Genomic DNA, 15,268 nt, shown 5'->3' with positions numbered 1-15,268 from the left:
CTTCGTCGACTCTTCCGCTCGACTGGCGCTCGAAACCCGCGATTTACAAAAACACGGATTGAACTAAGTGGGAATAACCGCGTTAAAACCTGCGTCTGTCCCAAACCGACGCACTGGAGGCGGTGTCGACGCTGTGCAGACTTTACGGTAACGTCGACTCTGTTTAAAATCGTAGCGGTGAACCGTCTGATCAGAGCGCGGCGGTGGAGTTTTTGTTTGTAGCAACGTTAGCAGTGGAGCTAGCAGATGGTTAGCTAGCCAGGTAGCCAGGAAGAGGCAGCGTTACCTTGTCAACTATCGTCAACTGAAACTGCTGCGACTCGTATCTGTGCGGAACAGCCCGGAAGCTGAAGTGTCACGGTGCCTTTCTGCGACTAGAGGTGAGACGCTGCTGTCCGAGTTATCAACAGTGTCTGTCATTTATTGAGTCTGTGTTTGGGTTCATCTTTACACCGTCGTTACAACGCTGCTATCACACTTTCTCTGTCTCCCTCTCGTCAGTTCTAGCTGGATACCCAACAACAATGTCGCTGTCGACTGAGGCTCGTCTCGGGGTCAGACTTAAAGGAGACACCATCTGTGTGGTGCCCGACCTCTCCTCTGATCTCCTGGAAGATGACTTCGACCTCAACAAGTCCTTCCCACACACCCGGACACCTCTGTACAGGCAGAAACTGTTAGCTCTGCAACGTCGTTATTATCCTGGTTCGTTGACAGGTGAGTTTAACTTGGCACATACAGGACCATAAGAATTAAGAACTGGCTATATTTGAATTTGGACAAAACAAGCTATTTAAAGCTTTTATAAAAACTAATATAAAAACTAGAATGGCACTGATTAGGGCATAGATTTCCACCAAGGCTCAACAGTACCCTTATGAAACCACAATTAAATTCACCAGATCTGCAATGTTAAAGAGAGTGAAAACAATTCTGATCCGGATTTGCACTTACATGTAATGTGTTCTTCCTTGAGTCATGCCCCACCCTTCACAAAATTTGTTGTGTAATTTTTGCATAATCCAGCTAACAAAAAACTTTTTTTTTTTTTTTTACAGGGGGACGTTTGGATCTTTGCGGTTCAGTCGCAACAAGAAACCACCAAATCTCTAGTTTACACCCTAACCCCCAAGATTCTGCTGTCTGCCCGCCACACCCGTCCACTATGTCAGAGACAGAAGAAAGCCTGTTCTGTCAACTAAACTCTGGAAACTTTGGCCTGACAGAATCGCCATCTGTCCTGAACCCAAACAAAGTCCTTCTTACTGTCAACCATAAAACCAGAGAGGTAATTTATGTGTTCATGTGTGTGTGTGTGAATTAAATGTGAGCAAAGGTAGCTCAGTGGAATTGGTCAAACTGTACCTCAACTACAACATACCCTGTAAAAACACGTTTTATTAAATCTTTTTCAGATTTTGTCAGTGAACGAACAGGCCTGCAAACTGTTTGAGTGCACCACCAATGAGCTGATTGGAAAAAAGCTGGACGGTTTCTTAAAGAAAACCAGTCAGGTCTTGGAACAAGCATTGGAAGAAGATTATCTGCTGGAGGATGGAACTGTTGCAGCTGTTTTTGGAAAAGTGGTATGAAAGTTACTATTTAGTCAAATATTGTTACACAACCACTACAAGTATGTGTATGTGTGTGTGTTTTGTGTGTTTAAATATTGTTTCTGTAGGTGGATGTTGTGACGGAATCTGGAGAGATGCCGGTGTCAGTGTGCTTTCACAAACCGTCACCTATTGAAGAGCCATGGCTTGTCATGATGGAAAGCGTAGAGCGGTTCTCAGCCTTTCTCTCCTTTTCACAAGATGTAAGTACATCATTAGTTAGTAGCATTAGTTGTGTCAGTTATCTCAGGTTTTTGGAAACATTTCTAATGAGCTTTTCTGCTCATTAAAAATGTTTTTACAAACTCTGTGGTATTACTGTTTTGGTACGTTGAAGTATTTCCAACTGGGTAAAATATTTAAATGTTCTAACCTATTAATACAATTGTTTCTTACACTTCTCTGTCATTTCTAGGGCAGTGTCCTAACCTGTGACTTGGCATTCGCACATCTCCTAGGATACCACCATCCTGACGAGTTAAAAGGGGTGTCTGTGAAGGAGCTAATCCCCTTTTTACAAATCCCCCTGCACACTCATGCATTACCCAAAGTAAGCACACTTTGAAACCAAAATTGTCCCACTCAGCAGAGGAGCGCTCCCTTTCTTAAGCTTTGCTTTTAAGTTTCTGTTTACCAGAGTGCTTCTTAGTCGGTTCAGGAACACGCAGAAAAGAATTTATATCCCTACGTTTTAAGCCTAGGTACTTCTTTAAGTCTGTCATCTTAGACATTGCTTTTTCTTCCCTCTCTTTTAGATGCTAAGGGTTCAGAGACGGTACGGTAAAAGCAGAGGGGGTGCATTAGTCCCGCTGTGTATCAAAATTCAGGGGGCTGTCCTATGTGGAAAACCCCAAAACAACAAAACTGGTTTCACCTGCCCATCAGATAGCCTTGAAAGCTCTGCCGTACAAGACAAGCAGCCTTGCTCCCCTCTCACCTCCCCTGTGTGTAAGACAGAAGCCTCACACTCACATGGAAAAGACCCATCTTCTGGTGAGTTGTTTAGTTTGATGCTAAAACTAAGCTGTCACCTATAGCTAAATCTCAGAGGGATTAAAAACATTCAATATTATTTTGAGCAAACTGGAGCATAATCCACTGTCAGTGTTATCCTGCCCAAACATCTTGCAGAGGGAGACTCCAGACGTGCAGAAAAAACATGCAGAGAATAGATTAAACAGTTAAATCTAGTTGGAAAAATAATCAAAATCTGAATAAACTGACAATCGTGGCTTAGAATGATCAAAGTTAAAATAGTTTTTCTAAATGCTGCGCAAACAATGTCAACATATAACAAAGAACATATCAACTTTAAGATGTATAAATTTTACACACAACTGTTTATATATATATATATATATATACTATATGGTTTCAATATGAAAAACAATCACTGTATGGCAGCACAAAGAAATGTAATTGAGGCCTAATATTTTACAGTTTAACCATAAACTCTATTATAAATGATTTAAAATAAAAATAAGACACAGACACAACCAAATATATCAAACATTAATTAAGAAGATACAATTTTTTTATGTAAACATAAGTGCTCATCTTTTCTGCATTTTATTTATTCTGTAAAAAGTTTTCATATTGGTGCATGTCAACAAACATAAACACTGATACGATAAGTTTGTGAAAGGCTCATATCCGTCAATATTATTGGCCGACCAAGATATTGGTCGAGCTCTAGTGTGTACCTCGAACACCCTATTCACCAAATACTGTGATTTTATGCATTTTCAACATGCGTCTGGTTTCTCAAAGGAGTCCAAATGGACGCCAGGGTCCTCTCCCCAAGCCCTGCGCTGGAGTACTCTGGAACCGTCTGGGTGTTTGCTCCTCTGAGCGGTCTCCTCCTGCTCCGTCCTGATGGCTCCATCTGCAGCATTCACGACCACCTGGCCCTCAGTTTGTTTGGCTACAGCAGGGACGAGTTGCTGGGAAAGGTCAGCCAACATGATCAGTGGAATAATACCGTTTGAATTGAGATTTGGAACGACCCTCACTTCTGTTATTGCTGCTTTGTCTCCAACAGAGTGTCACTTTCCTGATGCCTGGTTTCTACGGATGGATGTCTGGCACAAAGACCTGTCCATTCTCCAATTCTGAGGCAGAGGCTTGTAAAAGTGCAGCCTCATCCAAAATATCAGGAAAATCTGGTGAGCATTTGAATCCATCTGTGATGTATACAAAGCATGTTTCATTATCTACTTTCTGTGATTAGTCTTTAGTGTTCTCTTTGTGTGTAGTGATAGTTTCCTTACTCAATTATTTTACACAAAATGTATTCCTGTGGTTTTTTTTACTTTGTCTTGTCAGGCAATACTATTTCTTTGCAGTATCTATAATTTTCTCGCAATCCTAGATCCGTCCTCACTGGTGGCAGGCGATATGGCCACAGTGCATCAAGCCATCATGGGAAGAACCTCGTCAGGCAGAGGCAGGATCTTCACTGGAACCGACACCAGACTGGAGAAACAGGCCGGCACGTTGTCAACTCTCTCCGCGCCTGCAGTCACCTCTACACGTGTGGTTATGTAAGTAAACATCCACATGTGCTTGTTGTCATATGCCACTTAGATATTTTGTGCTCAAGGACTTTATGTTCAACAAAAGTAAATAAGACCTGTTACTGCAGACTTACTTGCCTCAGCCATTCCAGGTATTTACTGTGCCTGCTTCCTTTTTCTTGACTTCAGAGTAGAAGACTTGTAGGGTTGTTATGCTGCCCTCGTCCTTTGATACACACAGTAATTTAGAAAAACAAATCCTGTCAGTATTTTCAGAATTTTGTCCTTGGCTTAGTTTTAAAGTATCAGTTGTTGTCCCATCTCTATGTGCAGGCAGACATTAGAATTAGTGTTGGGCTTAAAGCTTGTTTTGTTTTTACTCTAATAATGGGTGGACAAAAGCTGCTCAAGGTAGACTGCATGTTATTTAATGTGCTTCTCAGTAAGTGTTGAAGTGTTGTTCACTTACAGCTTCCCTTTTACAAATACGCTTTGACTATAGTTTAATCTTGTCTTTTCTTTCAAGGCCAGGTTTTTGTAAACTTTAAGGCAGAGAATTGTTAAGTTGTCGGCGTGTGTGCGCAGACTAGTTTCCCCTCATGATACATTCAGATCATTCACTGTGACACCGGGGGGATGAAGAGCCGGGATTTTGGATTTATAATGTATTAAATGTCCTCTTTTGCCCTCTGTTGGACAGATAATGTCTCAGCATTTTAGGTTTAAAAACCTTTAAAAAAATGTATACTTACATGGCATTGGTGTAGTATTGTATAAGTATGTCATTTAGTTAATTATTTAGTACAGTATTTCACAGTGTTTCACAAAATCTCGGACACTTCCAAACAGTTATGTTCGTATATTAGATTTACTGTTACAGCTAAACACGTAAAATGCCACAGCCTGGACAGAAGAACACATCAAACCCAACGCCCATGGGAATTGTTTTTCCTACAACATGTTATTGCTTGTTTGCCATTGCACTTTCCCATGAATTAGGTGGAATGATTTTTCTGTCCTTGCTAATAAGTGGTGATCATTACATACGAGAGTCACAATAGATTGTTATTGACTGATGCATGTATCCAGACTCCCCCAAGAAAAATAAATCCAGAGGGACATTTTCACATCAAATGACAAAAACAAAACCTGCTTATTTGACATGTTGGGCTGATGAGAGGTTTAAACATTAATTATGTGCATCCACACTTCACACACAATACAGTGTTTTGACTAAATCCTGCCATTCTTTCATCAGGGCCGACGACACAACAGAGCTGATGGAGGAGGCAGCCGGGGTCGCTCCCTGCATGAGTCAGCTGGACAGTGCAGACACCACTCAGGCTCTCCTCAAGACATTTGCCTGGGTGGAACCTCCAGAAGAAGAAGGCACCTTCTGCCTTATTCTCCCCAAACCATCACAGAACGATGCAAAACAGCAGCTCTGCAATGGGGTTCAGAAAAATAACCAACCTGCCATTGAGATTGTCCCAGGTGAATTTTATCCCCAGGTGTACTACTTAGATATTATATTTTCTATTTTCCATTAAGTCATTTATTTGTAGATTATTTGTATTTCCTGTGGATTTTTTTCCGACTGGACTTTGCATATTGGCCGATACCAGTGTTTATTATACATTTTATAAATGTATTATAACAGTAGCTTTCTACTTGACCCTGCATGGCAGTGATGGTTGCAATCATTGTTGTATGGCCTATTGCTAGTGTTGTAATTGGCAACACCAATTACAACACTTGTGGGACTTTTTGGAATATTGCCAAATTCTTAGTGTTAGCTTGCCCTGGCTAACACTACACTATTGGTAATCACTTCTTCTTTGCTGCTCTAAAAACAATACTTGCCCGTGGCAGTTTAACGCAACTGCTGATTTGGAGCAGTAAATAAATTATTCCTGGTAAAAGAAAATTGCAGTTTTATCGGGGTGAAACTAATTTACTTTGAAGACGTGGTGTCAGATCAGTACATAGATTTGTCTACTCACCATTGCCCGACCCAGCATTTTCTGCTGTATTGGAGGCATTTCTGATGCCGGTATGAACATCTCCTATACACAGTACCCTAAACTACAGGAGTGTAATATATATTCAAATGGGAACAGAGACAACTTCAAAGGAAAATCAACAAGATAATCTGCACAACATTCTATATGGAAAGGTTTAATGTTGTTTGTACTGTTTTCATATACACAGTGAGGATTAGCATATAAATGGCAGTCTGAAAAATATTCATCATCATTTTGTTTCCTTGTTTAGACACTCCCACTCAGAGAGGACATGCTGTTGGCAGGGGGGTTGGCACCTCCCCTAATAAAGGAAAAAAACAGCAATCATGTACCTCTGTCCTCCAGAACTCCAGCTATGAGGTCATTTCACTGGAGAGCAGGTGAGGAGAGAAATCCTTTGATTTAAGAGACATTTTATTTGTCACATTTTTAGCACCTTTATTTCCATGTCATTACCACATTTAACATCTAATTGTGAAGACAGCTCATATTTTATGTCAGTAATCAAGACTATAAGACAAGAGGTTATCACACTGGTTTTCTTAATATCTATGATTTTCCATCACAGATTGCTTATTAGTTCAAGTTTTATCATGGAAAGGGACTGGAAATTTGGTTAAATGCCTTAAATTAGAAGAAAGCTTCTCTCTCCTGGCCGAGCAACTGCAGAGTGATTCCATAACATCAGTTTGGACTGAACTGCTTTTCATTTTAATATTTTATGGGCAAAGAAGCCTGAATAAGAAGAATTTACAGCCCTGAAAGACGGTGACATGCCAGTTTGAAATTGGAGAGAAGGCGTTTAACATTCTTCACCAAAAGTCACATATCCCTACCTCCTTTTGATAAATTAATTAATTTATGAAAAGATTTGTACATCCAGCGCTGCAGTTTGTTGATCCTAGTAATCATTGTGTAAAATCTAAATTTCCCAGGTCTTCCTCTGGCTTCTGTGAAACATTTGCTGGTAATGGTGGATCTGACCCAGGCCAAGCAGAGGAGTCTCATGCAGCACAATTAGAGGACTCAGCCAGCTACTTCCTGGACCTCAACAGTAATGGTGATCTGGTGACCCGGGCTCTGGCTGATCTGAATCTGAGCAGTAGTATAGAGCTGATCAGTGGCGGAGAATACGGCGATGACAACCAACACTCCATGATATCCTGCGATACAACCGAGCTCCTGCGGACACCCTCTCCCTGCGAGGTACAGTTTGACCAAGAGGCAGAGCCTGCTGAGACTAAAGAACCTGCTGTGGTGGCCAGAAATGGTTCAACTGAAGAACTACAAAAGGAGCCATGCGAGCAGGAACAGTGGGGAGCTCTCTCTACAATTCATAAAGGAAAGAGTGCGGAGTTCCCCGTACAAATGAATGGTGGGATTCAGTCAGTGAGAGACACTCCTGCCACATCTACACCTAAAAAACAGAAAGTTAACGGACACCCGCTTTCCTCAGACGCTACAGAGATACTGGAGGGTCGATTTGAAGGAAGTGCCTACCACAGAGATGGCACAAGAGTAGGTCGGTACAAGTTTACTGTTTTAGTTTCTCTCATAAGAAATCTGCAGATACTCCAACATAAAGCAAATAGACTTTAAACAGTCTTTTGTTTTTCCCTGCAGATGTGCAATGTGAGGTGTGCAAGACAGACCTCCCTGATGGAAGCTCTATGTTCTGTGTTTGGATGAGTAGACCTGGCCAGCAGGGGACGATGTCGCAGCACAACCAATCAGGAGCCAGTCCCGGAGAGGTTGGTAGCAAAAAAGATCTTAAGAAATAAGATAGAAGGCCACATTATTCATGTTTAGCTAAATATAAAAAGTGTTATTCATCACTTTCCTTTTTGCCCTCCAGAGGATTGGGGAGGCATTACGCTCCACCATGGACTTGGAGCACTCTCGAGCCTGTGACGGACAGTTTGAAGAGGAGTACCAGCCAATTAAAGCTGTGGGTAAAGGAGCCTTTGGTTTTGTCTGGAAGGCACTAAGACACAGTGATGGACAAGAAGTAAGAAATGAATTTTATCAATGCAGAATCATACCGATAGTTTATATTTAAAGTTAGGTTTGGGATGATATGGCCTCTTTATGAAATGATCATTTCACAGGTGGTGGTGAAGTTCATCGGTAAAGCCCGGATAGTGAGTGACTGCTGGTTAGACGACCCCATGCTGGGGCGAGTCAGCCAAGAGATTGCCATACTGACACGAGTGCAGCACCACAATATTGTCAAGGTAACTGGGTTGTCGCATCAAAACACTTAAGTCACAAAGTTTCAGAAACATTTATTTCTAAACTGTAAAATATTTCTTTGCTTGACGTGCATGTGTGTGCCACTAGGTGCTGGAAGTGTTTGAGAACGGGAGCTACTTCCAGATGGTGATGGAGAAACACGGAGAAGGTCTGGACCTTTTTGAATTCATTGACATGCAGCCGAGGTTAGATGAGCCCCTGGCTAGCTACATCTTTAGACAGGTATGTACAAGGATTTATTTTTTAAATTGCACATTACAGTTTTTACAATTATCATTTGCTCCCTGTAAAACTGGATGCTTGTTCTGTGTTCCAGCTGGTGGCTGCTGTCTTCTACCTGAGGGCTAAGAACATCCTTCACAGGGACATAAAAGATGAGAACATCATCATCGACCACTGTTTCCACATTCGACTGATAGACTTTGGTTCTGCTGCCATGATGGCTCCAGGGAAGCTCTTTTACAATTTCTGTGGCACATTGGAGTACTGCTCCCCAGAGGTGCTTCAGGGAAATCCGTGAGTATATAATACTCATTACTAACAAGTGGTGTTTGTTCTAAACAGGAACAGCCTAGTGTTATTGACATTTTAGGCTAAAAGAGGAATAATTGTCCTGGTAAAAGCATCAAACCTGACAGCAGAGCACTATTTTTAAGTCCTGTATGACTTTTATAACCATTCATCTTAGCTAAACATTAGCTTCAAGGATATTCTCACTATAAAGTTTAATAAATGATAAATTGATTGCATGTTTTCCATATTCACAAGCTTATTCTAATTAATGTGTATCTCCTTGTTGGTGTATTTCTGTAGCTATGAGGGTCCAGAGCTGGAGATGTGGTCTCTGGGGGTTTTGCTCTACACTCTGCTCTTCAGTGAGAACCCCTTCTGTGATGTGGGTGAGATCCTTGGAGCCAAACTCAAGCCCCCATTCCCCCTTTCTGCAGGTATATAGCAATTCTTTCCCTTTGGCTGAAAATTGTTTTGTCTTTTACATTATCACTGGCAATCACAGAGGGTCATCGCTTATTTCTCTGTGTATTTTCTCAGATCTCAATGGCATGCTATGTGGGCTGCTGCACCCTGATCCTGTTCAGAGGATGATTCTGGACCAGCTGCTGCTGCAGCCCTGGATCAGCCAGCCCATTTCCCTGGCAGAGTACAGCTGGAAAGAGGTGCTTCCTGGAACTCAGAGCTTTTGTGAGTACTCTTTACAACCAGGCTGACTATGGCCACTTCAGATCTAATGAGGTTCCATCTGTGAAACCATAGACTGTATATAATAATGTACGACATGACACTACTTCCTCCCTGATATGGATGCAGCCATTTTGCCTTTTTGACGTCATTTAAAGCCAAAGTCCTCGCAGTATTGATCACGTTGTGGAGCCGTTGTCTGGAGCTACCAACGATATACAAGCTCAGCCAATCCTAATCAGTCTCAGCTGTCAAACATGAAGTTTCACCCCCTTTTCATCAAATCACTAATAGCTTACTGGAAAAATTAGCTCTTGAACAAACATCAGTGTGATATTAATTACCTAAAATGTTAGAACCCATCTTTAAGAAAAATGTATTCTACTTGTACTTCACTATTTGTTTGTTTGTTTGTTTGTTTGTTTGTTTGGTCTTTGTCCCATTTGCTAATTTGGATGAGGCTGGGTTTATGACCTGTATTGCAGCCAGCCACCAGGGGGCAATCAAGAAGATTTGGCTTCACTTTTGTCATTCCCTGAATGTGAGATGTTTTAGAACTTGTGTGCTGTCTTGTGTGCTGTCACTGTGAATGACAGTAACAGAGATGAGCTCATGCACAGACTCTTTTCTTTTAACAGGCTCGCCACAGCAACAAGAGTCCAGCCCTGTCGTTTACAATAGACAAGGCTTGTTCCCAGATTACGGTGACAAGACTCTCTCTAGTGATGAGGAGGAGGAAGATGAGGAAGAGAGGTTGTCAATGGTGGCCCTGGAGACTGAGCTCCAGAAATACCTCCATGACGACTAAAGACTGAATGTAAAGGGAGGGGAGTCTAACATTTGATCTGTCACTGTGCAAAGACGACATGAAGTGTGAAATAAGAAAAAGGAATTGTTTTCTAGCACAGGGACATTGACAAATACTACTGTCTTGAACTGAGTCTTCTGTAGACAAGGAGAGACCCTGCCTTCATGAAATGCACACTTTAATGAGCATCATTGTCAAAAAGAACTTGTGGAAATATTGTGTTAGCAAAGTGCAATACAGTCTCGAACACGCCAACATTTTTTTTCTTTTTTCTTTAAATCATTTTATTTATTCTTTAGCTTTAGGGAATATTTAATCAAAATCACCGTAATGATTCACAGGGATCCAGCGTTTCCACCAAAATCAAAGTCTATTCTGTCCATGGTTTTAAAATGTTTTAATTAAAATTGTAAGTATATTTACAATATATTTATCTATTTTTGTACCTGAATAAATATTTTACCACAAGCTTGTTTTTCACACTAATAATCAAATGGATTATCTAGAACTAACCAGAATGTATTTTGTTTTTATTTGTCTTGCAAACATTGTAAATGTATTTTAAATGTATAACAGTAAACACTAAATGATTCTGAAATTACTTTATTTGTATGTTGCTGTATCTAATCAAGTGACACAGAAAATAATGTGTGCACTTGGTAAATAGAGTTTGTAGATTGTGTTTAAATTGTAAACTATAATTGTACTTTGTATCGTCATTAGTGAAAAAAAATGAATTTCAATGATTTTCTTATCGTACATGCAATAGGTTGAAGTTTTTTTGTGAACTATGATATCTCTTACTTAACTGAAGATTAAAACATTTTTTAAGTCTGGTCTAACTGCACTGACACATTTCTGTTTTTATGGTGTAAGTGTAAATCTTTAAAAAGAAAAAAGAAAACACTACTCACTAAAAAAGAGAAGAATATCAACGAGGCGGAACCTTTCTGTACCTTATCAGTTGAGGGCACGGAACTATATACACGACGGACCAGCATGGGAACCACAGTGGCTGCACGGCAGGTGAACCAGAAAGCTGGAAAATGTTCTTAATTATTTCCTTTTCAGACACATAACGTGTTATTACATGTTAATGGAGTCTCATATTTTAAAAACGTGGTAATGGCGAAGATAAAAGTTGCTCTTCAGTGTATTAAAGCCCATTATAACCTTGATGTTTGCTAACTTGAGCTAAAGCTAAGGTTGCAACTCTTCTGTTAACTTCTGCTCTGTCTTCGCTCTCCAGCCCAAACTGTGACACATGTGCCGATCAGAGTATTTAATAAGGAGTTAAATCGCGATCATAGCTGCAGATAAAGTTTTATAGCCATATTCTCTTTGCTGAAGGTTTTCCGGTGGACTGTGAGAGCTGCCTCCTCCTCCTCCTCCTCCCTGCTCAGCCCACCTCTCACCTGGAGATGCCTCCTCCAGCCTCGACACGCCGGCTGCGGGCTCTTCTGTTCCTCCAGCAGCCGGAGTCCTCTGCAGTCATCGCACCACAACCACCCAGTTAGTCCCGTGTCCGAGACGCCGGTCACGGAGCTGTCACCGCAGTCTTTAGCCGACATGGGATTCACAGAAACTCAGGCTGAGCAGATGCTGGAGACTGCGTCCAAAGCGAGAGGAGGACGGGCTGCCGGACACGCGCTGTCCGCCCTCACAGCGCTGCTCGCCCTGGGGCTCAATCCCTCCAGCGTCCTGAAGCTGCTGCACAAATGTCCTGAGGTGTGCAGCGTCAAGGAGTCGCAGCTTCAGCAGCGCGTGGGCAACCTGAGGAAACTGGGTCTAGTCGAAGGTGAGATCATCTTCTTCACAGTTCATCCTTTAAAGGGATAGCTCACCGAAAAATTGATATTCACTCATCATCTACTCACCACTTTTGGAGTTTCGGGGGTAAACAGCGTTCTGTGGTGTCATCCATGTGTCCAGGGCCGTGCAGAGACCTTTAGAGGGGCAGGTGCTCAAATTTCAAAAGGGGCACATGCCGACAGAACGTACAGCTACAAGTTGCTGTTGAGGGGGGTGGCTGGAGAGGTTTCTGCTGTCACTGTTGTTGTTGCTGCTGCTGGAGGGCTGTATTGATCTGAGACTCTAGACATAACAAAAACAAAACAAGGGAGAGATATCAGCTGTTTAAACAAGTTGTCCCTGCACTCTTGCTCTGGGCTGCGGCATAATGTTTCCCTCTTTCTGTGTCTCCATCTCCTCATCTGACCCATCACTCTCCACGTGCTGTCCATCTGGGAACAAGGCACACTTTACTGTTGCAGCATTAATCTATACTTTCATTAACCATAATCATCTACTTTTGCACCTAATCAATAATACACTCATGCTGTAATTTCTTTTCAGTTTGTATTGGATTCGGCCACAACGCTGTTTACCCCTGAAACGCTAAAAGTGTTTTGTGGACTCTTGTGGACACTTAACACTTTTTACAGTAGCCCAGACTGGACAAACAAAACGCCTTTTGAGTTTTTATGACAATTTAAGGCTGCCATTAGGTTCTCTTTCATGTTTGGAAGGGGAGAGGGAGGTGAAGGGTATTCAGCTCTAAATTCTACAAACTAAACCTTTAGGTGGAAGCAGTTCATGCCCAGAACATTTTAAAGGAACACTGTGTGACTTTACTGAACAACAGCGCCCTCTGCAGCCACGCACAGGGATTAATGCTGTTGGGGTCCGTGTCTGTGAAGAGAAAAACTAAGTCTGTCAATGTGTTGAGTGGAGCTCTGACTGCCTGGTCCCACCAGTGGATATTACTCATGATCCCCAGCTGACGTACCAAAACTCTGTTAAGAATTTGTGATATTTTAAGTTTCCTTGCTGAATATTGGAGATGAATGCAGGATTTTAATTACTTTCTAAGTCTCTTTAACTGATCTACAGTTCAGCATTACCCATGAACTTGCTGGCCCTGATTCTGACAGTTGAAACTGCGGCTATCAGTCCGTTACGTACTTCTCACAAGAGATTGTACCTGCTCACCAAAGTGAGCAAGAACAGACGTTCAGGGTGAGGAGTGCGATCAGCCCCATTCTCCTTATTCCAACCTCATTTTGAAGCTGCTATTTTAAGGTAAAATTAGCATAGTGTTGCTTTAGTATGTTGTTTGTTCCTTAAACATTTAACCGTCTCCCCATAGGCAGTCTTCAGCGCGTGGTGGCCCATTACCCCCAGATCCTGACTGTGCCCGTGAAGACAGTAAAACATGTGGTGGTGCTTCTCAGAGAGAAGTGTCTGTTTACTGCCCCGCAGGTCACAGACATCCTCAGAGAAAGTCCGGCCATCGTCCTGGAGGATCTGGCTCAGGTGGAGTTCTTGTTTCAGGTGAGCTAACAAAGCAAACAAGAAAGGAATGAGACAGTGCTGAGGCAAAAAGTTATTATAAATAAATGCGTTCATCAGAAGAAGAATATCCAATAATTCTCATAATTTATTTTAAATAATTAATTACAAGAGTTATTTGAGATTGATCTTCTGATTTTTTACATTTATTTTTTATCATTTATAAAATTAATAACATACGAGGAGTCCTTATTTTTGTTGCAGACAAAAAACAGGTGAAGATATAACTTTGTGTTGTGAACTTTTGATGAGGGATGAATGTATGATCATGAAAAGGTATTAGTTGTTGTCTTGAGTCAAATTAAGTTCAACACAATTAAACTGAACTACCATCTAAGGGCAGGACACAGTTTCCAGGTTAAAATGCTGTTCTCATTGTAAACAGATTTAATGACTTCCTCAAACTATTGGCAGACATCAGATCAGAGGCCACAGTCGCTGGAGAAGACAACCCCCAACATAAGCTGTGTCGCAGTGTGTTTTGGATAACGAAAGAAATGAACACACATCGAAATCAGACTCGTGCTGACAGACGTCAATCACACTTTGACTTTCCTTTCACCACCATCCACTGCTCCTTCATTACCCTTGTGCATTGCATTCTGGGACAATAGTGTATACGTTGCTAACAGAAATCTACATATTTGTTCTACACACTGACTTTAACTTCTTTTTCATTTTCCAGTAAGAGCTCACTACTCACGAAAAACCTGTTTAGAAAAGTGTAGTGCTCCCTCTGGTGGCTGCATTTGACCTTGACAAGTCTGATGGTTGTCAAAGCTTTTCAGTCATCTACTGTATGATTTTAAGATCTCCACAGAATAGATTTGGAACAAACTAATATTGAAATAAAATGTTTGTTGAAATGTTGTTGTTTTTTTTAGCTCTAAATATGAGTTTCTAATTTCATTATCCATCCTTCCACAGTACGTCTACTTTCGAATGGGTGTCAAACAGGTGGAGATTATTAAGTCCAGGTTGTTCCGCTACTCCCTGGATGAGGTCCGATGTCGACACTGTTTCCTGGAGCGCAGGGGTCTGTACCAAACCCCAGACAAGAAAGGACAGACCATCATCATCAACCCTAAACTGGACAGCATCCTCAACGTCGACCAGAACGCCTTCCTCACAGCAGTTGCGAAAGCGTCAGTGGAGGAGTATGATGTCTTTCAAAGACTTGTGGCAAAAGAGTGGCTGGAGGAGGAAAAGGAGAAAGGCAGCATCAACGCCGATGGCCCTGATTCTGAGGAGGAAGAGGAGGATGAAGATGAAGAGGAGGAGACAGGAGGCAGGAGTGGATACATAAAGACAAGAAAGAGATAACGATATGAGGGAACTGACAATAATTTAAAGAGGAAATGGAGTGATAAGACAAATTGACATCTAATGGCAAATGAAACAATAAAATGTTTACTCTCAGCTGTTTCTCGGGGTCAGGTTTATTATTAGGTGCTTAGAATATTCTTATCTAAAACAGAACATTCTTATCTAAAACAGAATATTCTT

At 41.5% G+C, this 15,268-nt stretch overlaps 2 protein-coding genes across 2 annotated transcripts; both read left to right on the top strand.

Annotated features, from left to right (window-relative positions):
* The first annotated feature begins 12 nt into the window (after positions 1 to 12).
* On the top strand, positions 13 to 11,012 carry pask (PAS domain containing serine/threonine kinase). The gene is made up of 21 exons (XM_035169539.2): positions 13 to 380; positions 502 to 717; positions 1,059 to 1,288; positions 1,416 to 1,586; positions 1,682 to 1,816; positions 2,029 to 2,163; positions 2,369 to 2,606; positions 3,384 to 3,565; positions 3,655 to 3,778; positions 3,985 to 4,156; positions 5,388 to 5,623; positions 6,404 to 6,533; positions 7,089 to 7,675; positions 7,777 to 7,904; positions 8,009 to 8,161; positions 8,262 to 8,387; positions 8,494 to 8,628; positions 8,723 to 8,922; positions 9,220 to 9,353; positions 9,457 to 9,606; positions 10,242 to 11,012. Exons 2-21 carry the CDS (start codon positions 525 to 527, stop codon positions 10,409 to 10,411), a joined length of 3,729 nt encoding a protein of 1,242 aa, XP_035025430.2. The 5' UTR covers positions 13 to 380; positions 502 to 524; the 3' UTR covers positions 10,412 to 11,012.
* Positions 11,013 to 11,337: 325 nt separating this feature from the next.
* On the top strand, positions 11,338 to 15,181 carry mterf4 (mitochondrial transcription termination factor 4). Its single transcript, XM_035169542.2, has 4 exons — positions 11,338 to 11,437; positions 11,762 to 12,209; positions 13,560 to 13,744; positions 14,690 to 15,181. Exons 1-4 carry the CDS (start codon positions 11,411 to 11,413, stop codon positions 15,083 to 15,085), a joined length of 1,056 nt encoding a protein of 351 aa, XP_035025433.2. The 5' UTR covers positions 11,338 to 11,410; the 3' UTR covers positions 15,086 to 15,181.
* The last annotated feature ends 87 nt before the right edge of the window (positions 15,182 to 15,268 follow it).

This window comes from Hippoglossus stenolepis, chromosome 11 (assembly GCF_022539355.2).
Source record: "Hippoglossus stenolepis isolate QCI-W04-F060 chromosome 11, HSTE1.2, whole genome shotgun sequence".
NCBI classification, from domain to species: domain Eukaryota; kingdom Metazoa; phylum Chordata; class Actinopteri; order Pleuronectiformes; family Pleuronectidae; genus Hippoglossus; species Hippoglossus stenolepis.
Note: the sequence above shows the minus strand (reverse complement) of the source record. Positions and strands in the feature narration are given on the sequence as shown.

Coding starts and splice junctions, on each gene's coding strand:
- mterf4 (XM_035169542.2), top strand. CDS start 11,411: ATGGGAACCACAGTGGCTGCACGGCAG. Junction 12,210..13,559: donor GAAACTGGGTCTAGTCGAAG/GTGAGATCATCT, acceptor GTCTCCCCATAG/GCAGTCTTCAGCGCGTGGTG. Junction 13,745..14,689: donor AGGTGGAGTTCTTGTTTCAG/GTGAGCTAACAA, acceptor ATCCTTCCACAG/TACGTCTACTTTCGAATGGG.
- pask (XM_035169539.2), top strand. CDS start 525: ATGTCGCTGTCGACTGAGGCTCGTCTCGGGGTCAGACTTAAAGGAGAC. Junction 3,566..3,654: donor GGGACGAGTTGCTGGGAAAG/GTCAGCCAACAT, acceptor TGTCTCCAACAG/AGTGTCACTTTCCTGATGCC. Junction 4,157..5,387: donor ACCTCTACACGTGTGGTTAT/GTAAGTAAACAT, acceptor TTCTTTCATCAG/GGCCGACGACACAACAGAGC.